This window comes from Heptranchias perlo, chromosome 20 (genome assembly GCF_035084215.1).
Source record: "Heptranchias perlo isolate sHepPer1 chromosome 20, sHepPer1.hap1, whole genome shotgun sequence".
Taxonomy (NCBI): domain Eukaryota; kingdom Metazoa; phylum Chordata; class Chondrichthyes; order Hexanchiformes; family Hexanchidae; genus Heptranchias; species Heptranchias perlo.
In genome coordinates, this window is record NC_090344.1 from 29,717,657 (window position 1) to 29,744,264 (window position 26,608).

The following is a 26,608-nucleotide window of genomic DNA, read 5'->3' on the forward strand; positions in this document are numbered from 1 at the left end:
TCCTCTCCCTCCCGCCCCATTAACAAACTGGTCAAGGCACCTATAATCCCGGGATCTCCTCTACTTCAAGCACCATTAACACACTGGTCCAGGCACCTATTGTCCCGGGATCTCGTCTACCTCCTGCCCCTTTAACACACTCGTCACCGGCACATGCAGTCCCTGGATCTCCTCTACCTCCAGCCCCATTAACACACTGGTCACAGGCACATTCAGCCCCGGGATGTCCTCTACCTCCAGCACTATTAACACACTGGTCTCCGGCACGTACTCTCCAGGGATCTCCTCTACCTCCCGCGCCATTAACAATCTGTTTACCGGCACCTTGTATTGTTGTTAATTTTATTACCTTTTAATTTCTCCGATATGGTATCTCATTTGGTGCAATTAGCAGCCACGTGTTATTTTACAACTTGTACTTGCATGAGATGTAAACCGTGAGAAACGCTGTCCATTGCTTTATCAATAGCCTCAGTTTATAAAGTGATTGCAGAATACACAGTGTTTGCAGCGCCCCGGCCTGGTGGAGAGAAAATCAGACACCGTATCACACAACACTGACTCTGCTGTTGGAAAGTCTTCAGATCTTCCAATTATTTAATGAATTTAACAATCACAATAAAGGGATATTTCACCACATTTTTCAACTGCTCTCTGAATTTAGTTTGTGTCACGGCATAAATACAAGTGTTTGTGCAGCAACTCAGGAGCTGGAGCATGAATCCTATTTCTTGTATAAAGCCATGTAGATATACAGAATAATACCCTAAATAATATATCCGGTTGCATATAGAAAACACCATATACAGCGCCCATAACAGTATAAAGTTTCCTGAGATAACAAACAGTAAAATGATGGACTTCCTTCTGCTCTCCATCTCTGGGTCTCTGGGATTCTCCCCACTGCTGTTGCCTCGGAGTCTCCTGCGGGCTCTGCTGGCCACTGAAATGTGCCTGACGGTTAAGGCATTGAGCAGTAGAATCAGAACAAATGGGACCCCCGGGGTGAGGATATAATAAAGGAGTTCGATTGCTGCCCACACACGTGAATACAGAAAATTTAGTGTTACATCACAAAACCAGGGTTCATTGACAAGCATATACCGACCCGTGAACATAAAGTACCAGAAAGTATTCTTCAAACAGCTCAGCACAGTCACTGTTCCGAGAACCACAGCCGCCGTTCTCTTCGTGCAATATTTAGTTTTCAGCTTTTGGCAACAAATGGCCACAAATCGATCAAAGGTGAAAGTGACGGTGAACCAGACAGAACAGTCTGTGGCTGCGAAAAGCAGGACGGCGTGGATGTTACAGACGGGAAAGGACCGTTTCACGAATTGAAAGTGAAACATATAAGCAATCGGAATCTGCCTGAGTATCAGATCGGTGATAACGACCAGTAGATCCGCCTCTGCCATCGCCACCAGGTAGCGAGTGACACATTTCGAGAGACCGCACTTTCCCCGAGACATGATCAGAATCGTCAATAAATTAACTGTAAGGAAAAGAAATAAACAATGAAATTATGTATCAGGCTGGGACCCCCTGTAAATATTAGTGCCTTCTCTTGACCCCTGTAAATATCAGTACCGTCTCTGGATTCCTGTAAATATTAGTACCGTTTCTAGATCCCGTGTAAATATTAGTACCGTCTCTGGATCCCCTGTTAATATTAACACCATCTTGGATTCCTTGTAAAAAATCGTACTGTCTCTTGATCCCCTTTAAATATTAGTACCATCTCTGGATCCCCTGTAAATATTAGTACTATCTCTGGACCCACTGTAAATATTATTACCGTCTCTGGATTCTATGATTCTATGATATACCAGACTAGACCCATCATAAATATTAGTACCATCTCTGTATCCCCTGTAATTATTACTGCCGTCTCTGAACACAATGTAAATATTACTACCGTCTCTGGACCCAATGTAAATATTAGTAACATCTCTGGATATTCCTTCAATTGTAGTACTATCTCTTGATCCCCTGTAAATATTAGTTTCATCTGTGGGTCCCCTGAAGATATTAGTACCGTCGCTGGATCCCTTGTAAATATTAGTAACGTCACTGGACACACTGTAATTATTGGTACCATCTCCGGATCCACTGTAAAGAGTAGTACCACCGCTGGATTCCCTGTGAATATTCGTACCGTCTCTGGATTCCCTGTGAATATTCGGACCGTCTCTGGACTACCTGCAAATATTAGTACCATCTCTGGATCCCCTGTCAATTATAGTTCTGTCCCTGGATCGCCTGCTAATATTAGTACCGTCTCTGGATCCCTTGTAAATATTGCTACCATCTCTGGACCCCCTGTAAATACTGAAACACCCCAAGGACACAATGTAACTGAAATCTCACATCCAAAAAACCTGCGTGAATATATTTCCCACTCCTGTTCTCCGTATCAATATATCTCCCATCGCGGGTACCGCCATTAAATTTTAAACTGGATATAGATGCTTACCAGGCGCACCAACAGCAACGAATGTTGGACAGGGAATGACAAGAACAGTAATAAAGTGAAAGATGTTTCATAGAATTAATAACTGGATACAGAGACTTACCAGGAACACCAACAGCAACGAGGAGAGGATAATAAATTACTTTTATCCCCATAAGCGCATAAAATATCCACCACTCTATTGATATGGAATCATAATCGTCATGCAGATATTGAAAAACCCAGAATGGACTGTACCAATCTATGGTTCTAAGATGCCGACCCATTGTTGTAACATTCCAATCTATTATTCTCAGATTCCGACCCATTGTTGTAACATTCCAATCTATTGCTCTCCGATTCCGATCTATGCTTTCCCTTTCTGTAGAGCCGCTGATCTCTGTTAGTGCCGGAGGTGATGCACCCCCTGACACTATGGGAGAACATGTTGCAAGTAGTCGATTATTTATAGCAGAGAGAAACACTTCAGTGACACAATCAGGGCCCATGGAGACTGATATTAATTACAATCGCTGAACAAACAGATTCAGTTAATAACTTTAAATCCAACAAATTTTATATCACAACATATATTTAACCAAATATTACACAGATGGAAAGCTCAAAGCCCAGTATATTATTTTAATAAATGTTTGAAAGAACCGAAACTATGAGACCTGCAGTCTGACAGCACGGATGTGAAGCGAGAGCAGCTTCATTTACATATTGCAGATTATTTCCGAATGAAATCCTTTAGTTTCAGAGAGTTTCTAACCAATTCTCAAGGGTTGGGCTTACACTGAGATGGAGACTGAACCATTTTACCAGTCAGTTTGGAGACCATCCCGTGAATATTGGTACAATCTCTCGATACCTTGTCAATATCGGCAAGCCTATGGACCCTCTTGTAAATATTGGTACAGTCTTTGGAACTATCTGCAAAAAATGGCACTGTCTTTGGATTCTACTGTAAATATTCGCATAGTCTATGGATTTCCCTGCAAATATTCCTACAGACAATGATATAGGCTCTGGATACTTCGAAAAATATAGTTTGGTTACTGCGATTTCTGACACAGTCTGTGGACTGTATAAGTATGTTTGCTGTCTAGTATGCCTGTAAATATTGAATCACTCCCACGGACCCCGATAAATGCTGACATAATCTGGGTACATCTTGAATGTCTATGGTCCCTGGTACCGCTGCAAATATCGACTCACTCTCACAGACCCCGAGATATACTGATACAGTTTGGCAACTCCCCGAATGTCTACAGCCCTTAGTACCCCTTTATATATTAACCCACTCTCACAGATCCGCGGACATACGGACACAATACGGGGATCCCTCTATACCTACAGCCCTTAGTACTCCTTTATATATTAATTCACACTCACAGACCCCTGTAAATACTGACATTGTCTGGGTTCAGCTTGATAGTCTACAATCCCTGGCACCCCTGCAAATATTGAATCACTCCCACAGACTCCTTTAAATACTGACATAATCTGGGTACATCTTGAATGTCTATAATCCCTGGTGCCGCTGTAAATATCCACTCAATCTCACAGATCCCTGTAATACTGACGTAGTCTGGGTACAGCCTGAATGTGTACATGCCTGAGTAACCTTTTATATATTAACTCACTCTCACAGACCCCTGTACATACTGACACAATATGGGGACTCACTGAGTGTCTACAGTGCTTGTTAACCCTTTATATATTAACCCGCTCTCACAGGTCCGCGTACATACGGACACAATAAGGGGGCTCCCTGTGTACCTTCAGCCCTTAGTACCCCTTTATATATTAACCCACTACAACAGACCCCGGTAAATACTGACACAATCTGGGGACTCCCTGAATGTCGATAGCCCATTGTACCCCTTTGTATAATAACCCACTCTCACAGACCCCTGTAAATACTGACACATTCTGGGGACTCCCTGAATGTCTATAGCCAATTGTACTTCTTCATATATTGATTCACGCTCACAGAACCCTGTACATTCTGACGCAACAACAACAAAATCAACTTGCATTTATATAGCTCCTTTAAGGTCGTAAAACGTCGCTAGGCGCTTCACATGAGAGATTATCAAACAAAATTTGACACCGAGCCACATAAGGAGAGATTAGAACAGGTGACCGAAAGCTTGGTCAAAGAAGTGGGTTGTAAGGAGCGTCTTAAAAGAGGAGAAAGAGGAAGAGAGGCGGAGAGGTTTAGGGAGGGAATTCCAGGGCTTAGGGCCTAGCTTGCTGGAGGCACGGCCACCAATGGTGGGGCGATTACAATCAGGGATGTGGAAGAGGCAAGAATTAGAGGTACACAGCAATCTCTGAGGGTTGTAGGGCTGGAGGAAGTTACAGAGATAAGGGCGAGGCCATGGAGGGATTTAAAGACAAGGATGCGAATTTTAAAATCGAGGCCTTCCCGGACCTGGAGCCAATGTAGGTCAGCCAGCTCAGGAGTGATGGTGGAACGGGACTTGGTCCGAGTTAGCATACAGGCAGCAGAGTTTCGGATGTACTCAAGTATATGGAGGTAGGAAGATGGGAGGCCCCCAGGAGTCCATTGGAATGATCAACTCTGGAGGTAACCAAGGCATCAATGAGGGTTTCAGCAGCAGATCAGCTGACGCAGGGGCGGAAACGGGCAATGTTACGGAGTTGGAAGTTGGCGGCCTTGGTTCTGGAGTGAACATGTGGTCGGAAGCTCATTTCAGGATCAAATAGGACGCCAATGTTGCGGACAGTCTGGCTCAGCCTCAGACAATGGACAAGGAGAAGGATGGAGTCGGTTTCTAGGGAACGGGGTTTGTAGCAGGGACCAAAGACAATGGCTACAGTATTACCAATATTTAGTTGGAGGAAATTTTTGCTCATCCAGTACTGGAGGTCGGACAAGCATTGTGACAAATCAAAGAGAGTGAAGGGGTCGAGAGAGGTGGTGGTGAGGTAGAGCTGGGTTTCATCAGCGTACATGTTGAATCTGATGTGTTTACGGATGATGTCGCTGAGGGGCAGCATGTAAACGAGAAATAGAAGGGGGCCAAGGATGGAACCTTGTTGAACTCCAGAAGTAATGGTGCTGGAGCTTGAAGAGAAGACATTGCTGGTGATTCTCTGGCTACGACTGAATAGTTAATAATGGAAGCAGGCGAGCGCAGTCCCACACAGCTGGACGACGGAGGAGAGGCGCTGAAGGAAGATGGTGTGGTTAGCGTGTCAAAGGCTGCAGACTGGTCGAGACAGATCCATTCAGCTCATAAACAGACACGAGCACTCCTACACAGAGGCTGCGAGCTCCTACACAGATCCAAACTGCTCCTAAGCTTACCCAGATGACTCCAACACAGTCCCACTAAGCTGGATGACAGACGAGAGACGTTGGGGGAGGATGGTGTGGTCAACCGTATCAAAGGCTGCAGACTGGTCGAGGCAGACCCATTCAGTTCCTAAACAGATCCAGACTGCTCCTACACAGACTTATGGGGATCTTACAATGACCTATGGAGATCCTACATAGAGCCAGAAAGCTCCGGCCCAAGCCCAGACAACTGCCACCCAGACCCAGACAACTGCCACCCAGACCCGACAACTCATTTAGAGACCTATGGAGATCCTACACAGGCGAATGGAGATCTTACACAGAACCAGATACCTCCTCGGCAGACCCAGACATCACCACCACAGACCCAGATGTGTCGTAACGAGACGCAGTCACCGCCTACTGAGATGCAGACACGTCCTATCAAGACGCAGACATCTCCTACCCACAGGCAGCCTGTTCCAACCAGACGCAGACATCTCCCACCCAGACATCTGCTAGCAAATCGCAGACAGCTCCTCCACACAAGCAGATATCTCCTATTCAGGCGCAGACAGCTCCGATCCAGACACAGATAGCTCTTATCAAGACCCAGATAGCACCTACCTAGAGGCAGTCACCTCCCACCCAGACACAGATAGTTCCGACTCAGGCCCAGACAACTCCTTGCCAGTCCCAGAAAGCTCCTAGCCAGTCCCAGACAGCTCTTACCCAGAACCTGAGATCTCCTACACAAACCAATTCAACTCCTTTCAATGGCTCATTCAGCTTGTTTGACAGGCACAGACTACTCCTGGACAGACCCTTTCAACTCCAAGACAGACACAGGCACTAGTACACAGACGCAGCGAGCTCGTAAACAGATTCAGACTGCTCCAGCATGGACCTGTTGGGACAAATGGCCGGAGTCTGTGCTGTGCCGTACATTCTATGTAATCCTACTCAAACCCAGGCACTCCTACACAGACCCAGACAAACACTACACAGACCCAGTGAGCTCCTACACAGTCGCATAAAGCTCCTACCCAGTCCCAGACAGCTCATACCCAATCGCAGAAAGCTCCTACACAAACCCATCCAACTGGCACCCAGACCCAGACACTGCCACCCAAACCCAGACAACACCCACGCAGACCCAGGCAGCTCCTACTCAAACCTATGAAGTTCCTACCCAGACACCTCCTGCACAGACCCAGACAAATGACACACAGCCCCAAGGCAACTGCCACACAGACCCAGGCAGTACACATGTAGAAGTATACAGCGCCAACACAGACCTACGGAGATTCTAGTCAGACCCAGACAGCTCTTACAGAGACACAGACGGCTCCTACTCAGACACTGTCGGCACCTACACGGACCCAGACAGTTCTTACACAGACATAGACGGCTCCAACGCAGACCCAGACAGCTCTTACACAGACACAGGCGGCTCCTACACATACCAAGACAGCTCTTATACAAACACAGACGGCTCCTACACAGAGTAAGACAGCACATATACAGACATAGACATCTCCAACACAGACCTATAGAGATCCCACACAGCCCCAGACAGGTCCTAAACAGACAGACTGTACCTACACAGACCCAAACGGCTCCTAAACAGATCCAGGCATCTCCAATCCAGAGGTAAAAGAGGGAACTATAGGCCAGTTACCCTGACATCATTAGTATAGAAAATGCTGGAATCTATTTTTAAGGGTGCAGCAACAGGGCACATAGGAAATCAGAATATGATTAGGCAGAATCAACACGATTTTATCCAGGTGAAATCGTGTTTGACATCTATTAGAGTTTATTGAGGGTGTAACTAGCAGGGTTGAAAAGGGGTAACCAGTGAATGTAGCACATTTAGATTTTCAAAAGGCATTCGATAAGTTGCCACGTAAGAGGTTGTTGCTCAAGATTAGAGCTCATAGGATTGCGGGTCATATATTAACATGGATAGAGGATTGGTTAATGAACAGAAAACAAAGAGTAGAAACAGAAATATAGAAAATTTACGGCATGGATGGAGGCGATTCGGCCCATCGTATCCGTGCTGGCATAAAAAGAGCCACTCAGACTAAGAGCACATGGAATCATAGAATTATAGAAAGGTTACAGCATGGAAGGAGGCCATTCGGCCCATCAAGTCTGCGCCTGCTCTATGCAAGAGAAATCCAGCGAGTCCTATTCATCCGCCGATAAATTTCTGAAAGTTGATAAATCAGCAGGGCCTGATAATCTGCATGCCAGAGTACTAAAAGAGGCAGGACTGTCGTATGAGAAGAGATTGGGTCGAATCGGCCTGTATTCACTCGAGTTTAGAAGAATGAGAGGGGATCTCATTGAAACGTATAAAATTCTGACAGGGCTAGACAGACTGGATGTAGGGAGGATGTTTCCCCTGGCGGAGGAGGGTCCAGAACGAGGGGTCACATTCTCAGGACAGGGTAGGAAATTTAGGACTGAGATGAGGAGAAATTTCTTCACTCAGAGGGTGGTGAACCTGTGGAATTCTCTACCACAGAAGCCTGTGGAGACCAAGTCACCGAATATATTTAAGAAGGAGCTAGATAGACTTCGAGATAAAAAAGGCATCAAGGGGTATGGGGAGAGAGCGGGAATATGGTACTGAGATAGAGGATCAGCCATGATCATATTGAATGGTGGAGCATGCTCGGAGGACCGAATGGCCAACTCCTGCTCCTATTTTCTATGTTTCTTTATTTCTATGTTTCTAACCCCGTAGCCCTGCAATTTTTTTGCTTTCAAGTACTGATCCAGTTCCCTTCTGAAGGCCACGATTGAATCTGCCTCCAACACCCCCGCGGGCAGTGCATTCCAGATCCTAACCATTCGCTGTGTTAAAAAAGTTTTTCCTCATGTCACTTTCGGTTCCTTTGCCAATGAACTTTAATCTATGTCCTCTGGTCCTTCACCCTTCTGCCAATGGGAACAGTTTGTCTCTATCTGCCCTGTCTAGACCCTTCATGATTTTGAATACCTCTTTCAAATCTCCTCCCAACCATCTCTGTTCCAAGGAAAACATCCCTAGCTTCTACAGTCTATCCACATAACTAAAGTCCCTCATCCCTGGAATCATTCCAATAAATCTGTTCTGCACCGTCTCTAGTACACCCTTTCCTAAAGTGCGGTGCCCAGAACCGGACACGATACTCCAGTTAAGGCTGAACCAGTGTTTTATAAAGGTTTATCATCACTTCCATGATTTTGTACTCTATGCCTTTATTTATAAAGCCCAGGATCCAGTATGCTTTTTAACCACTTTCTCAACCTGCCCTGCCACCTTGAACGATTTGTGCACATATACCCCCAGATCTCTTTATTCCTGTACCCCTTTTAGAGTTGTGCCCTATAGTTTATATTGCCTCTCCCTCTTCTCCCTACCGAAATGTATCACTTCGTATTTTTCTTTGTTAAATTTCATCTGAAACGTGTCCGCACACGCCAATAGCCTGTCTACAGCCTCTTGAGGTCTATTACTATCCTCCTCACTGTTTACTACCCTTCCAAGTTTTGTGTCATCTTTAAGTCATCCAAGTCATCCAAGTCCTAGTCATTAACATATATCAAGAGCTGCAGTGGTCCCAGCACCGGCTCCCGGGGAACACCACTGTACACCTCCCTCCAGTCCAAAAAATAACCTTTCACCACTACTTTCTGTTTCCTGTCCCTTAGACAATTCTGCATCCATGTTGCTGCTGCCCCCTTTATTTCATTGGCCGCAATCTTGATGTTAAGTCCCGCACGCGGCAATTTATCAAACGCCATTTGAAAGTCCAAATACACCACATCAACTGCATTGCCATCACCTACCATCTCTGTTACCTCATCAACAAACTCGATCAGGTTAGTTGAGCACTTGGTCCGTAGCCTTATAGGTTACGGCACGTCAGGCGCATATCCGAATACTTATTAAATGTGATGAGGTTATGTGTCTCTATCACCCTTTCAGGTACTGAGATCCAGACCACCACCACCCTCTGGATGGAAAAGAAAATCCTCAGCTCCCCTGTAATCCTTCTTCCAAACATTTAATCTATGTCCCCTCTTTATTGACCTCTTTGCTAAGGGAAATAGGTCCTTCCTATCCACTCTATCTCGGCCGCTTATCATGAATACATCTCAATGGACTCTCCCCTCAGCCTCCTCTGTTCCAAAGAAAACAACCCCAGCCTCTCTATTCTTTCTTATTGCTAAAATTCTCCAGTCCTGGCAACACCCTCGTAAATTTCCGCCGTACCCTCTCTGGTGCAATTACATCCTTCCTGTAATGTGGTGACCAGAAATGTACGCTGTCCTCAAGCTGTGGCCTAACTTATGTTCTATGCTGTTCTAGCATAATTTCCCTGCTCTAAAATTCTATGCTTCGGCTAATAAACGAAAGGAAATAACGGACGAACGGGTCATTTTCAGGCTGACTGATTCTAACTCTTGGGGTGCCGCAGGGCTCTGTGCTTGGGCCTCAGCTATTTACAATCTGTATTAATGACTTATTCGAAGGGACCGAGCGTAATGTATCCAAATTTGCTGACGATGCAAAGCTAGGTGGGAACGCAAGCTGTGAGGAGGAGACAAAGAGTCTGCAAAGGTTAAGTTAGTGGGAAAGAAGGTGGCAGATGGAGTGTAATGTGGGGAAATGTCAGGTTATTCACTTTGGGTGGAAGAATAGAACCACAGAATAACTGTAAAATTGTCAGAAACTATTAAATGTTAGTGTTCATAGAGATTTGGGTGTCCTGGTTCACGAAACACTGAAAGTTAACATACAGGTAGAGCAAGCAATTAGGAAGGCAAATGTTATGTTGACTTCTATTGCAAGGGGTTTGGAGTCAAAGAGTAAGGAAGTCTTGTTACAATTATAAAGGGCCCTAGTGAGACTGAAGTACTGTGTACAGTTTTGCTCTCCTTATCTAAGGAAGAATACACTTGCCCGAGGGACGGTACAACGAAGGCTCACGAGATTAATTCCTGGGATGAGAGAGTTGTCCTGTGAGGAGAGATTGAGTAGAATGGGCTTTACTCTGTGGAATTTAGATGACTGAGAGGTGATCTCATTGAAACACATAAGATTCCAGCAGGGATTGACAGGGTAGATGCTGAGAGGATGATTCCCATGGCCTGGAGAGCCTAGATCTAGAGGGCATTGTTTCAGGATAAGGGGTCAAACATTAAGGACTGAGAGGAGTATGAATTTCTTCACTCAGAGGGTTGTGACTCTTTGGGATTCTCCACCCCAGAGGGCTGTGGATGCTGAGCCGTTGAGTATATTCAAGGCTGAGATCGATAGATCTATGGACTCGAGGGGAATCAAGGTATATGGGGATCGGGCTGTTAAGTAGAGTTGAGGTTGAAGATCAGCCATGATCTTGGTGAATGGCAATGCAGGGCAGGCTCGAGGGACCGTATCGCCTACTCCTGCTCCTATTTCTTGTGTTCTTATGAATGTGGAATAGGACTGAGCTGGAGAGGAGGTGATGCTGACCTCATTGAACCGAGAGTGTGGAATAGGACTGGGCTGGAAAAGAGTGAATGGTCAGCTCATTGAACCGAGAGTGTGGAATAGGACTGGGCTGGAGAGGAGGTGATGTTCAGCTCATTAAACGGAGAGTGTGGAATAGGACTGGGCTCCAGAGGAGGGGATGGTCAGCTCATTGAACCGAGAGTGTGGAATAGGACTGCGCTGGAGAGGAGGGGATGGTCAGCTCATTGAACCGAGAGTGTGGAATAGGACTGCGCTGGAGAGGAGGGGATGGTCAGCTCATTGAACCGAGAGTGTGGAATAGGACTGGGCAGGAGAGGAGGGGATGGTCAGCTCATTGAACCGGGAGTTTGGCATAGGACTGGGCTGAAGAGGAGGTGATGGTCAGCTCATTGAACCGAGAGTTTGGAATAGGACTGCGCTGGAGAGGAGGGGATGGTCAGTTCATTGAACCGAGAGTTTGGAATAGGACTGTGCTGGAGAGGAGGTGATGGTCAGCTCATTGAACCGAGAGTGTGGAATAGGGCTGGGCTGGAGAGGAGGTGATGTTCAGCTCATTAAACGGAGAGTGTGGAATAGGACTGGGCTCGAGAGGAGGGCATGGCAGATCATTGAACCAGAGTTTGGAATAGGACTGGGCTGGAGAGGAGGGGATGGTCAGCTTATTGAACCGAGAGTATGGAACAGGATTGGGCTGGAGAGGAGGAGATGGTCAGCACATTGAACCGAGAGTTTGGAATAGGACTGGGCTGGAGAGGAGGGGATGGTCAGCTCATTGAACCGAGAGCATGGAACATGATTGGGCTGGAGAGGAGGAGATGGTCAGCTCAATGAACCGAGAGTGTGGAATAGGACTGGGCTGGAGAGGAGGGGATGGTCAGCTCATTGAACCGGGAGTTTGGCATAGGACTGGGCTGAAGAGGAGGTGATGGTCAGCTCATTGAACCGAGAGTTTGGAATAGGACTGCGCTGGAGAGGAGGGGATGGTCAGCTCATTGAACCGAGAGTTTGGAATAGGACTGCGCTGGAGAGGAGGGGATGGTCAGCTCATTGAACCGAGAGTGTGGAATAGGACTGCGCTGGAGAGGAGGGGATGGTCAGCTCATTGAACCGAGAGTTTGGAATAGGACTGTGCTGGAGAGGAGGTGATGGTCAGCTCATTAAACCGAGCGTGTGGAATAGGGCTGGGCTGGAGAGGAGGGGATCGTCAGTTCATTGAACCGAGAGTCTGGAATAGGATTGGGCTGGATAGGTAGGGAATGGTCAACTCATTAAACCGAGAGTGTGGAATGGGATTAAGCTGGAGATGAGGGGATGGTCAGCTCATTAAACCGTGAGTGTGTAATACGACTGGGCTGGAGAGGAGCGGATGGTCAGCTCATTGAACCCTGAGTGTGGACTTGGACTGGGCTGGAGATGAGGTGATGCTCAGCTCATTGAACCGTGAGTGTGGTATAGGATTGGGCTGGAGACAAGGGATCGGTCAGCTCATTGAACCGGGAGTGTGGAATAGGACTGGGCTGGAGAGGAGGGGATGGTCAGCTCATTGAACCGAGAGTGTGGAATACGACAGGTCACCTCCCGCATCCTGCAGATGGCCGATCAGCTGGAGAAGTTCAAGAGCCGCATTTGTAAGACAACGCAGAAGGTATGTAAGGCCATGCAGATCAATCTGGACAATGTGGCAGTCCAGGTGATTCCTGCAGCAGCAAGGGATCTGGTGGAGATTCTAATGGCGTCCGTTACTTCAGGAGTGACAACCATTACCGCTTCCAAGAATCACTGTTTGATGCCCTTCATAGCATCATATGTCAGGGCTCTCACAGCTTCATTTCAACAATTTGTTCTGTCTCACGCTGAACTTCAGCCCAACCGAACCCATTCCCAGCACTAATGACCTGCAATGAGTGGTTGGAGATTTCACTGTTTCTGATGACGTGGATAATGAGGTTGTGTCATTCCAGTGTGTGGTTCTGCACTGAACCCAGTAGGCATTGCATGTACAAGTGAGATGAGAGCAGAAACAGGTCCTGCAAGTATATTAACATCCCATTAGTCCAAGCCGCATTGCTGCTGCTGTGTTCGACCTGGCACAGAATGGCTGGAGGGAAGATAGTTTGCGGCTACATTGATAACAGGGATAACATTGAAATGTTATATTCCTTATACCCAAGTTGACCGAGGCACCCACACATTGTATTGATACAGGGACAAAGTGTTTGACTATTCGAGATGTGGAATGTGACTTTACACTTTGGGCTGCTTGACAGATGGTCAGTGAGTTCAACCTGGAGTGAACGTGCTGAGCGCCCCGGATCAGGTCGGAGGCTGGTGGGAACACTTTGTGGATTATTAGGGATCCAATATAACTTCGACATGGCGGAATTACAGGCGGCAGCGCATCGGCCGTCCATTTTACATTCCGTGACTTCAATGGAAAGGAGAATTGAGTGGGATGTATAATGGACGGCTCATCCACTACCGACTGTGTTGTGTCCTGGTCGAAGTTGAATTTTACTCCCATTATTTCTGAGTTGCTTTTACCAGGGTTTTCAGTCATTCCACGTTTAGAATCTGCTTCTTTAGTAACTACAGGACTGACACAACTGGCCGAGTAGCGGGGTGGGGAAATCTCGGGCCCAAGGACGGGTTTCTTCTATTCCAGTCGGTTTAAATTAGTTGGCAGAAAATAAAGCGCTTCGGCCATGTTGCTGAAAGATGGGCCCTCGCTGAGAGTGCGCTCATCGCTGGGAGCGCCCGTCCGTGGAATCAGTCCTGACATCAACAGCACTTACAGAAAGAAATTGTTCCATCACAAGCTGCCCTCTGGTAGACTGTGCACACAATCGCAGGGTATCACGTCGCACACTATTTACTCCCATGAATTACAGAATTCAATGCTCTGTAAAAAAAAACTGGGGGTGAAATTGGCCTCGGGCAGTGGTGCAAAATGATCGATAGTCAATCAGGAGAGCATTTTGTTGTTGGTCCCGATTATCATAACAATTGACATCAATTGAAAAGGAAATCTGGAGGATTGTAAAAGGGGCTGCTGATTCGTTACCACCCGTTTTACACTGCAGCCCGAGACCAATTTATGCCCGAGGGATCACAAAGCTTTCCACAGCTCATGTCTGGTCTGCTGTAGACCAATTTATACCCGAGGGATCACAAAGCTTTCTACAGCTTATGTCTTGTCTGCTGTGGACCAATTTATGCCCTAGGGATCACAAAGCTTTCTACAGCTTATGTCTTGTCTGCTGTGGACCAATTTATGCCCTAGGGATCACAAAGCTTTCTACAGCTCATGTCTGATCTGCTGCAGACCAATTTATACCCTAATATTCACAAAGCTTTCCACAGCTCATGTCTGGTCTGCTGCAGACCAATGTATACCCTAATATTCACAAAGTTTTCCACTGCTCATGCCTGGTCTGCTGTAGACTAATTTATACCCTAGGGATCACACAGCTTTCCACAGCTCATGTCTGGTCTGCTGTCGACTCATTGGGGTAGATTATGAATTTGTGCGATCGTGCAAAACGGGTGATAGCGAATCCACAGCCGGTTTCACATCTCTCCCCATTTTTATTTCCATTGCCTTCAATGAAATAAAATTGTTGAGATGTGAAAGGGGCAGTCGATTCACTCTCACCCGTTTTACTCCATCGCACATGTCACAATCTACCCCATTGACGGAGATCGATTGCCATGATTAATCACGAACTCCATTATGGTTGCATGGAACTAGATGGACCTTGCTCATTTTTTATCCAGAATTCTTATGTTCTTCCGAGGTGATATTTATATATAATTCCATTTTATCTGCGCTTTCAGTCCCCTACACCCTATTATTCCACATCTGCTCCCTGAGGTGATTTTTTAATATTTAAGTCCTTCTTTATTATCCCTTCTTCATGTTTTGCCACACTCCCAGCGATCCGGAATTTGCTGTTTAAAACTGAATTGCCAATTTCAGACCCGAGCTCCGGGTGTTTTTCCTTGTGTCCCTCCAGAAGTCATATGTAGATTTAAATCTTTACTGATTCCCAGTATTAGATCCTTCTACTAATTTATTCGCTCTCTTATTCCTGAGGTGATTTTCATACTTTATCTCTGCACATTCCGTATCTGCAGGAAATTCCCAGTCTATCTCCTGAAGTGTTCGTGGCCAGTTTCAGGTCTTCTCTGCATGTTATTTCCTTTTTCCCTTCCTATGGTGATTTATGTCCTTAAATTATTTATGTTTGTTCCCCAGTTTCAGATCGTCTCTCCATGTTTCCTCTCTCTCCTTCCGGAGGAGGTTTATTTTATATTTAATTATCTGTACCAATGTATAGCACAATCTATAATATAATAAGAATAATAGGTTAAGTATACAAAAGTAAATATTAATGTAAAATGAGAATGTATTCTGTCTGATAGAGGCACTGCATGGTTTAGATTAGGTCGTTAGGATTCCATAGGGGAAGGTAAAGTAAGCAGAAGCTGTCAGGTTAATGCAATTTAAGAAGCACCAAAGGTTTTGTGTAAAAATTATAGCCAGTTTGGAGACAACATGTCTATGTTTAAGCTGTTATTATTCTATTAAAGTGTGATGTTTATGAACATGTAAAATTATCTCATCTTCTCGATGAGGAAAACATACATTCCAGTCAGAGCTTGTTACGGTGAGAGACAGGGAAGTGCTTCATTTGCTGTTCCTGTTAATTCACTGTTACACTTTAGTTAAAGATTCAAACTGAGTGAGAATGTCACTAGCTGCCGTTTAACTCAAAGACAGCGGTGCAGTGAAGGAATTAAACACCAAAACGTGAACTTCTGCGACAAAATGGATTAACATTTGGTATTTCGACGTAATGCTTATGGAAAAGGAAGGACAGACATTCGGAGAAAAGTAAAATCGACCCTTTTGTGCAGAGAATGCAATGCTTGCGTCTATTAAATAGATCAGCGTAAGATTGGATTCAATCTGAATATAGTTATGATCTGGGATTTGGTTTATTTCTCCATTATTCATATCTTCTTTAAACTGAAACATTAACATTATTTTAACAGTAACAGAGCAGGAGAGTGCTGTGGGGCCTTTTCCAGTTTAGTAACACTGCAGAAGGGGTATGGATGCATTGTGATTTATTACAAAATGTAGCAGGTTTTATATATACATACAGGGAAAGTTAAACATGGTACTGATGTAGGACTAAAAAGGTGCAAAGTGATTTTACAATTTAATTTGGGGCAATGCCTTTTTATCTCCTCAAGGTTTAATTTTATATTTAAATTAATGGGTTCTTTTTCCTAAAGAAGCTTCAGACACAAACCGTAGCCTTATAGAGAAAACAATCATTTATTAATAATACGCTGCAAAAATTGGCATTAGGATTGAAACTACATCATGGGTTTAGAATTGCTTTACCAAGAATAAAACAACACATTCTGAATTCCCAAAATGCACAACTGTTTGGAAAGCAGATGTCTATCGAGGCGTCAAGCCGTGAAGCAGCGAGCAGTCATGAAGATTTCAGGTGAGGCAGTGCTGCCCAGAAGCGAAAGACGAGATTGAAGCAGTCGTGGTGGATCTGTGCCTCTCCTCACTCAACTTCTGCCCAGCTTTTAAAGATATTTTTAACACAGAACCACACCTCTGGGTCAGTGGCTTTTCAACAATAGGATCCTACAAATACAACCCATGATTGATTGACACTTCACTTGTTTTGTCTTTGTGTCTACAACATAACCAAATTAAGTCAGCAGGTGTTCAAACCTCCTGCAGCCCTCCTGGAATGGTTCTTTTTGCTATGGTGATCTGTCCTCTCCCGTGTGGTATTTTACAATGTGCCATTAACAACTCGTGCAACAGTCCTTCCATCTTTTAAGAGTCCTTTTCCTCGAGACATGCTGAAGGCAATTTGGTATCAGGTTTTCATTTATCACATGAATGTTTACCACTGAGAGCAGCTGGGGAAACTCCTGCAGTAAATAATGGGCAGGGTCATGTACACAAGACTAAGTGACTTTGTTGTGCAGCCTCCAGGCATCACCTCGAGAACTGGCAAAATTAAATCTAAAAGTATGCTAACCCAGAACAAACATGAACAGCTTCATCTGCTGCTGTTCTGCTGGTCAGCACTCACACTCCAGGCTGATTACACAGTTTGTTTGTTTCTTGAATGTTTTCTGTGCTCTATTCTCACTCATGTCTGTACCCTCCTGTCCCTTTACATGTTTATCCGTCTTTCACTATGTCTGTTCTCTGTGAATATCGTTTATTTTCTGTGTGTTTTTCTATCTTTGTTATTTCCACTTCTACTTTAATTTCTGTCTCTCTGTCACTGTTTATGTATCTATCTTTTTCTTTCTATTACTCTTGGCTTTTTTTCGATGCGCCTCTCTCTCTGTCTTCATGTCGCTGCGTGTCTTTTTTTACATCTGCCTCACTGTCCCTCTCCCTCTCGTTGTCTCTCTCCCTCTGACTTCATCCGCCTTTTTGTCTTTAAACCTCTGTTTCCGTATCCTTCTCTCCCTTTCTATTTGCCTCTGTCTATCTCTGTTTTTGTTTCTCTCTTTGTATCTACTTTTTTCCTTCTCTTCCCCTCTGTCTGTTTCTTACTCCTTCCCTTTTCATCTGTCTTTGTTTCATTCTGTTTGTTCCCCACTATCTCCAACTCTGATTATGTCTATTTCTTTCTCTCTGTTGCTAGTTGCGTTCGCGATCTCTTCTTTGCATCTGCTTCTGTATTTCATTCCATTTTTTCTATTTCTGTTTTAATCTTCGTATTTCGCCCCCTCGCTCCGGTTTTCTACGGCTTTCCTACATTTCTATTCCTCTTTCTCTCTTTTTACGTCTTACACCCTCCTGCGCTGCCTCTCTCTCAGTCTCTAGTTATTTTGGTTTGATTTCTTCTGTCTATTTACCTCTCCGCTTCAACCTTAGGAACATAGGAACACGCAAAGGCCATTTAGCCCCTCGAGCCTGTCCCGCCTTTCATTGAGATCATGGCAGATCTGTGACTTTACTCCTTATACCAGCCTTCGCCCCATATCCCATAATACCTTTGGTGAACAAAAATCTATCAATCTCAGGTTTAAAATTAACAGTTGACTTAGCATCAGCTGCCGTTTGCGGAAGACATTTCCAAACTTCCACCACTCTGCGTGTAAAAGCGTTTTCTAGCTTCACTCCTGAAAGTCCTGCCTCTAATTTTTAGGCTATGTCTCCTCATCCTTGACTCCCCAACCAACGGAAATAGCTTCTCTCTATCTACCCTATCAGTTTCCCTCAATATATTGAAAACGTCGATCAAAACACCCCTAAATGTTCTAAATTCCAGGGAATACAACCCTGGTTTGTGTAATCTTTCCTCGTAATTTAACCATTGGAGTCCAGTTATTATTCTAGTAAATCTACTCTGCACTCCCTCCACGGCCAAAATATCCTTCCCAAGGTGCGATGCCCAGAACTGAACAGAGTATTCCAGGTGTGGTCTGACCAGCGCTTTATATAGTTGTATCATAACTTCTACCCTCGTGTACCCTAGTCATCCAGATAAAAAGGGCAGCATTCCATTAGCCTTTACCATAATGTTCTGAACCTGTCCATTACATTTTCATGATCTATGTCCATGGACCCCAAAGTCTTTTTGGACCTCCAGTGTTTGGAGCTTTTCACCACCTAGAAAGTTCTCTGGTACCTTTTTATGTACAAATGAATCACCTCACACTTGTACACATTGAAATCCATTAGTCCCAGTTTTGTCCAAATTACTGTAATTCTTTTTCAGTGTCTCTCCCGTTTCATCCATGTTTGCGCTCTCCCTCTCTATCTCTCTCTACATATAATTTGCTTTCTTTGTCGCTTTATTTTTCTTTCTTGTCTTAATAACTCTCTCTTTATTTCTCTCCGTCGCTGTCTAACTCTGTGTCTGCCCGTCTTTGTTTCTTTCTCACTTTCACACACTCACTTCCTCTCTTTTATGTGAATCTGTCTTAATTGTCCGCGTTTCTTTTAATCGTTACATTTCTTTTGTTCTTTTTGTCTCTCTCCGTGTCTTTCATTCTATTTCTATTTTTGTCTCTCTCCATATCACTTCTTTCCTCTGGCCCACTTTCTGCCTTCTCTCTGTCTCTTCACATCCTTCATTTCCCTTTCTGTCTTTTTATGGACAATCTCTGTTTTGTTTCTCCGACTATATCTCTATCTGTCTTTAAGTCTTTGCAGTGGTCTCGTATGTTTTTTCTCTATGTTTACCTTTCTTAACTCAGCCACTGTCTATAATTTTGTATTTTCCATTCCCTTCCATTCTATCTCTCTCATCCCTTATCTCTCTCTCTATTCCTCTATACCTGTTTCTGACTTTGACTCTGCCATTCCCTCACTCTCCCTTTCTATCTGCCTCTATTAGTATGACTGTCTCCCTGCCTATCCCTGTCTCCTCCTTTTCATGACTCTCTCCCTCTCTATCTTCTTTCTCTTTCTCTCATCCACACGCATACACACAAACAAACACAAACACAAGCACAGACACACATATTCCCTCTCCAGAAGCACAATGAATATCCTACGGGGGTAATTCTATACATTGGAGTTGTAGGATAGTAGCAGACTTCAGGGGGCAGAGACAAACCGGTGAAATGGGCAGACACATGGCAGCTGAAATTTATTGCAGAGAAGTGTAAGATGATACATTTTAGATGGAAGAATGAGGAGTGCCTGTATAAAATAAATTTTACAATTTTAAAAGGGTGCAGGAACACAGAGATTGGGGGGTGTATGTGCACAAATCTTTGAAGGTGACAGGACAGATTGTTAAGGCTCATAAAACCATACTGGGATCCATGGCTTTATAAATAGAGCCAAAATGTATAAAAACAAGGAATTTAAGCGAAACCTTTAGGAATCACCGTTTTTGCCTCAGCTGGAGTATTGTGACCAATCCTGGGCACCCGACTTTAGGAAGAATGTCAAGGCATTCGAGAGGGTGCAGAAGAGATTTACAAGAATGGTTCCAGGGATGAGGGAGTTCAATTATGTGGAGAGACAGGAGAAGCTGGGGTTGTTATCCGTAGAGCAGAGAAGGTGAAGGGGAGATTTAATAGAGCTGTTCAAAATTATGAGGGGTTTCGATAGACTCCTCTCCGACTAGCTACCTGTTCATCGCTCTTTCTCTATCTCTCGTTCTGGCTCACTTTTCCTCTGCTTTTTCTTTTTTGTTTCACTGTCTCTTTCTCTCTCTATTTGCTTCCCTCACCCTGTGTGTGTGTGTGTGTGTGTGTGTGTGTGTATGTGTGTGTGTGTCTGTTTCTCTTTCTCTCTCTCTCTCTCCTTCTGTCTGTCTCGCTTTCTCTGTCTCTCTCTCTCTTACCCACTGCCTGTCTCTCTCTCTCGATCTCCCTGTCTGTCTATCTCTCTCCCTCTGTATGTCTCTCTCTGTCTGTCTCTCCGTCTCTCTATCTGTCTATCTATTTGTCTCTCTGTCCATCTGTCTGCCTCTCTCTCTCCCTCTGTCTGTGTGTCTTTCTCTCTTTCTCTTTCTATCTAACTGTTTGTCTTTCTGTCCCTCTCCTTCTGTTTGTCTGTATGCCTGTCTCTCTTTCTCTCTCTCTCTGTCTCTCCCTGTGCCTGTCTCCCTTTCTCTCTCTCTCTCTCTGTCTCTGCCTCTCTCTGTCTCGCCCTCTCGCTCACCATTTATGTGGAGTGTACCCATTCTGATCAGGCCTACAGCAGCTACTTTGATTGGTAGGTGTGCCCACTTTCCAGGGATGCCGTTTAGTTGAAGTCCAGCTGAGCTCTTTAGAGCCACCTTTTTGAGAATCAATTCATGAGTCGTCTGTAGAGCAAATAGTGCCTCAATGGATCAAATTATCATTAAAATATATCAGAAACTGATTTATGATAATTTTATGGCTCTGTTTTGCTTATATAAAATGTAATTTCTCTCCCCAGCGTAGTGTAGGGGATGGAGTATGGAATGGGATTCAGTTCTAGTACTTGAAACCCTTCAGCTCTTTCTATGATTTCCCTAATTTAACAAATAGATTAAATGGGTATTTCATCGCGTTCACCACCTCCTCTCTGAATTTAGTCTGGGTCATGACATAAATACACGTGTTTGTGCAGGAACTGAGAACCTGCAGCATCTTTGCTGTGTGGCTTGTGATATAAACAGGGTCAGTGTAGGAATAATAATACCGAGTGTTTGTAATTCGCACATAAATGGTAAATACAACCTGTGTCACCCATAACAATATAAAACTGCCCGATATACTGAAGATTAAAATGACGGCTTTCCTTCGGTTCTCCATTTCTGGGTCCCTGCGATTCTCTCCATTGCTGCAGCTCTGGAGTCCCCTGCGGACTCTACTGGCCGCTATAATACGCCTGACCATCAAAACATTGAGCAGCAAGATCAGACAGAATGGGACACAAGGGATTACAATGAGGTGAAATACATCAAATGCGGTCCATGCGGGGGAGTTACCGAAGTTCACTTTAGCCCCACAGCCCCAGGGAACGTTATCAATTATATATGCAGGTTCATTCACGAAGTACCAGGGGACACTCTGTAAACAGCCCAGCACACTCACTGTTCCCAGAACCACAGTCGCCGTTTTCTCGGTGCAATATTTTGTTTTCAGATTCTCACAACAAATGGCCACAAATCGATCAAAGGTGAAAGCGACCGTGAGCCAGACAGAAACCACCACAGTTGCAAAAGCCAAGGAAATATTAAAACTACACACGGGAGTAATTCTCAGGAATGAACCAAGGAAATAAATCGAACTAATCTGCCTCAATATCACATCAACGATAACGACCAGGAGATCGGTCACTGCCATTCCCACCAGGTAGCGACTGATACATTTGGAGAGACCGCACTTTCCTCGGGACAAGATCACAATCGCCACCAAGTTAACTGTAAGAGAGAGAAAAGGAAGCAGAGAAATTACTGATCAGTCCTGGAGCCAAACCAACAGTATGAGAATATCTGGGGTGAAATTTCCCGCTTTGTTGCTGTATCGAACGGTTGAAACTGATTCACTGAGCTGGGCAGCACTTCAGGGCAAAGAAATGTTTTTGATCACAATGATTAATAATGATTTGGGAGATCAGAACGGAAAGTGAATAAAATGAGCACCAGATACATTGGAAGGGCTGAGCGAGGGCGCAGTGCCGGTGGGGAAGGGAGACGGGGTTTTACGGAGCGGGAATCCACCAGATCGAAGCCGAATTTGGGCTCCAGACGGACAGGAAAGAGAACGAAGTTCGGGAAGGTGAGGAGACAGGGGGAGGTACAGCTGATTTGTTTCTCTGGGTTAAGAGAGACGATGGGGGCTGGCACTAAACTGGAAAGGTTGCCGAAGACCGAGCCAGTGAGTGAGATTGGGAGGGAGACAAGGAAAAAAGACATGCACTAGCTGGAGGAGAGTCAGGAGCAGATGGTTTGGGAAAGCAGACAATCTGAAGCAACGGTTGGGCTGACAGAGGATTCAATGCAGTTGGAGGAGAGACGAGGATTCACAGAGAGAGATTGCAGCAGAGTGTTAGAGGAAACCTAATCTATAGGTCCCACTAACACAATCCAACAATACATTCAACAGTTCAATTCTGTGACTATTGGTGTCAGGGAACCAGTGTTGGGTATACAATGTGCCATAAATTTACTTTATACATTCAATTAAAATTAAATTTAGAAGTATTAATTCTATCAAACTCGTTGTATTTAATTTAGCCGAGCTTTTCCATGTTTAATTGTTTCTCCCTTTCCCTCTCAGTTGTCGTCTCTATCACTCACTCTATCTCTTTCTGCAGCCAATTTGCATATCCGATTTAATCCTATCATCTTGGGCCTGCATTCTGTTCACCAGCCCCGGGTTCCACCGATCCTATTCTCAGTGTCAGTTTGTTAAATAGTAAAGCCTCAGCCAATAGTAAAATGTTTCTACAACTCATCCACGTCTTCACTTGTTCAACTATACTATTCACTTCGTCAACAAATCATGTAATAAACGGAATCGAATGTCTCTTCCAGACAGATCTCACAATAATTGAGTTTCCTTCTCTTGTAATTATGAACTAAAGCGATAGATGGCGGGATTGTTCAATTGACAAAACGCCAACATCACACTTATAATCTACAGATAAATAGAAGGGGTCCTGATTCCTGATTACAGATACAGTGCACACTGATACAACATAACATCAAAACATTTCATTTTACAATCAAGTCCAGTGACAGTCAGTGAACTCAGTAAAGCAGAAAAGGAGATGTGAAAGAATCAGCAGCAAACTCAATTCAGTAGCCAGACATCTGAAGCGGAGTCAGATACACACATAATGGAAAAATATTTCATGACAGTGATTGCCAAAAAATACATTGAAACCCCAGTTAAACTAAGGCATGTGATTGGTGTGAGGGGGTGGGAGGTCCGGGAATTGCGCTGCCTCCTCGTAACACTAAGACCGTGAGATGTCTCATTATCAATTCCAGAAAAGACATTGACGAAAGCATGTTGCAGGAAAGGTTAGTTACCCAACAAGGCATTGCTAACAGCTCATGATGGTCTGATACCAGCTGTGATTCCAATACATTCAGTACAGAGAATAATCCATTCACAATGGATATACAAATATAATGTAACTCCTGTAAGACCAAACGTTTAGAAGTTAAAGAGGTACCATTATTCAACAATATATTCAGCACTGAGAATAATCCAGTAACAATGCCAGAGTTGGATATACAAAGGTTATTACAGGTATAATATAATTTCTACAAGGCAGAACGTTTAGAAGCTAAGGACATATCGTTATGCAACTGATCATTCAATACAGATAATAATCCAATAATAATGCCAGCAATGGATATAAAAGTTCATTACAGATATATTGCAATTGCTACACGACTGAACGTTTAGATGCTAAAGAGACACCATCATTCAACAGAACCTTCAGTATAGTGAGTAATCCAGTAACACTGCCAGAGATGGATATCAAATGCTCATTACGGGTACATTGTAGCTCCTACAAGACTGAAGCAGCAGAGAATTAACACATTACATCATTCAACTGCTAGAACAGAACAGGCGACTGTGTAAAACATGCAGTGAGAAACAAAATGCCAAGTACAGCAGCAGAGTTAACACCGATTTACACCATGAACAGATGAGACAATGGCTTACCCGGAACTCCAATGGCTGCAATAACAGGATAATAAATGTCTTCTATCTGATAGATTACTGGATATCCCATTTCTGTGAGAATCAGTGACTTCTGTTGGTCTGGAAACCAGACCAGTACCGGGCAGGCACTCTGAGCTGATCCATTCCAACAAGCCCTGATTTATACAGGGGTTAAGTCTCCACTGACACGGTTATACCCCTGATCATTGCTATTAGTTACAGTCGCATGAACAAACAGCAGTTTTGACTCCGATATAAATAATGTGGTGGATAAAAAACAACCATCTCAAACTCCAGGACATTATCTTTATCAGACCTCTCTCAGCAATAAGTTAAAAGCTGAGCTCCAACAATAATGAGCGGCTTCATTTACAGTTTTCATATAATTGTATTCACCATATTCACTCCTGGCAATTCATTTATAAATTATATCGATTCTTCATAGTGTATCCAAGGACACAAACAGACCTGTTTCACCCTGTTCCTCTGTCGGGAATAAGGCTGAAAGCTGTACTCATGCAGAACTGTTCCAACAATAGTGAGCAGCTTCATTTGCAGTTTTCAGATAACTATATTGACCATGTGCAATCCTGCTAATTAATTTATAAATATTATCTATTTCACCACAGTGTAGAGTGAATCCAGGTACACAAGCGGATCCGTTGCACTCTGTTCCTGCAGTTTCCGAATTAAAATATAAATTGTGAGTGTCTGACAGGAGGGCAGCTGCATGCAATATTCAGGATTGCAGCCGAGAAATTGCTTTGGGTAATATTAGGGGACGGACACTGAACGTGCCCCAAAGATACTCCTCTCTCCGCTATTTAACTGCAGATGTTTACCCGTTTATTCTGCATTGGTTAACGGCTCCAGTAAAATTGGCACCGTGTGACACTGAGCTGAGCTCATGACACGATTTGAAGTCCATCACAAAGTGCCCCGTGCTTCTCTCACCCACCTCCATTGCTTCCTCAGCCCATTGCCATTGAAACCCTCATCAATGTTTCTGTCCCCTCCAGACTCCATTCCTCCAAAGCACTCCTCGCTGGCCACCGAATCACCTCCTTCCTTAAACGTGAGCTCGTCCAAAACATTAAAGGCGGTCTGTGCATAAAGTTATTTTTGATTTTCATTGGAATGTGTTCATTAGTTGTCCACTGTTCCAGCTGAAGTAATTTCTGGGATCATATTCTTGTACCAGAAAGATATTTTTATTATAGATGGACTTGAAATAAATTAGCATTGGGAACATGGAGTCCAGTATCACTCCGTTTTTTAAGAACGGAGAGAGAGGGAAACCGGGGAATTATAGACCAGTTAGGCTAACATCTGTTGTGGGGAAATTTCTGGAGTCTATAATTAAGGATAGGGTGACTGAACACCTCGAGAATTTTCAGTTAATCAGAGAGTGCCAGCATGGATTTGTGAAAGGTAGGTCATGCCTGACAAAACTGATTGAATTTTTTGAAGAATGACTAAAGTAGTGGACAGGGGAATGTCAATGGGTGTTAATTATATGGACTTCCAGAAGGCATTTGATAAGGTCCCACATAAGAGCCTGTTAGCGAAGATAGAAGCTCATGGAATCGAGGGAAAAGTACGGACTTGGTTAGGACGTTGGCTGAGCGAAAGGCGACGGAAAGTAGGGATAATGGGATGGTATTCACATTGGCAGGATGCGACTAGTGGAGTCCCACAGGGATCTGTCTTGGGGCCTCAATTATTCACAATATTTATTAACGACTTAGATGAAGGCATAGAAAGTCTCATATCTAAGTTTGCCGATGACACAAAGATTGGTGGCATTGTAAGCAGTGGAGATGAAAACATAAAATTACAAAGCGATATTGATGGATTAGGTGAATGGGCAAAACTGTGGCAAATGGAATTCAATGCAGACAAATGTGAGGTCATCCACTTTGGATCAAAAAAGGATAGAACAGGGTACTTGCTAAATGGTAAAAAGCTAAAAACAGTGGATGTCCAAAGGGACTTAGGGGTTCAGGAACATAGATCATTGAAGTGTCATGAACAGGTGCAGAAAATAATCAAGAAGGCAAATGGAATGTTGGCCTTTATATCTACAGGACGAGAGTACAAGGGGGCAGAAGTTATGCTGCAGCTATTCAAAACCCTGGTTAGACCGCACCTGGAG

At 44.2% G+C, this 26,608-nt stretch overlaps 1 protein-coding gene across 1 annotated transcript; it reads right to left on the reverse strand.

The window, feature by feature from the left end:
* Window positions 1-593: 593 nt before the first annotated feature.
* On the reverse strand, window positions 594-2,628 carry LOC137336105 (probable G-protein coupled receptor 139). Its single transcript, XM_068001595.1, has 2 exons — window positions 2,577-2,628; window positions 594-1,495 (listed from the first exon to the last, which is right to left on the reverse strand). The coding sequence occupies exons 1-2, from the start codon at window positions 2,626-2,628 to the stop codon at window positions 594-596; spliced, it is 954 nt and encodes a 317-aa protein (XP_067857696.1).
* Between the last annotated feature and the right edge of the window lie 23,980 nt (window positions 2,629-26,608).

Bases quoted from the DNA above. Each gene is read 5' to 3' on its own strand.
- LOC137336105 (XM_068001595.1), bottom strand. From the start codon at position 2,628: ATGGGGATAAAAGTAATTTATTATCCTCTCCTCGTTGCTGTTGGTGTT. The intron at 1,496-2,576 runs GTAAGTCTCTGT...TTTTCCTTACAG, and splicing joins CGTTGCTGTTGGTGTTCCTG to TTAATTTATTGACGATTCTG.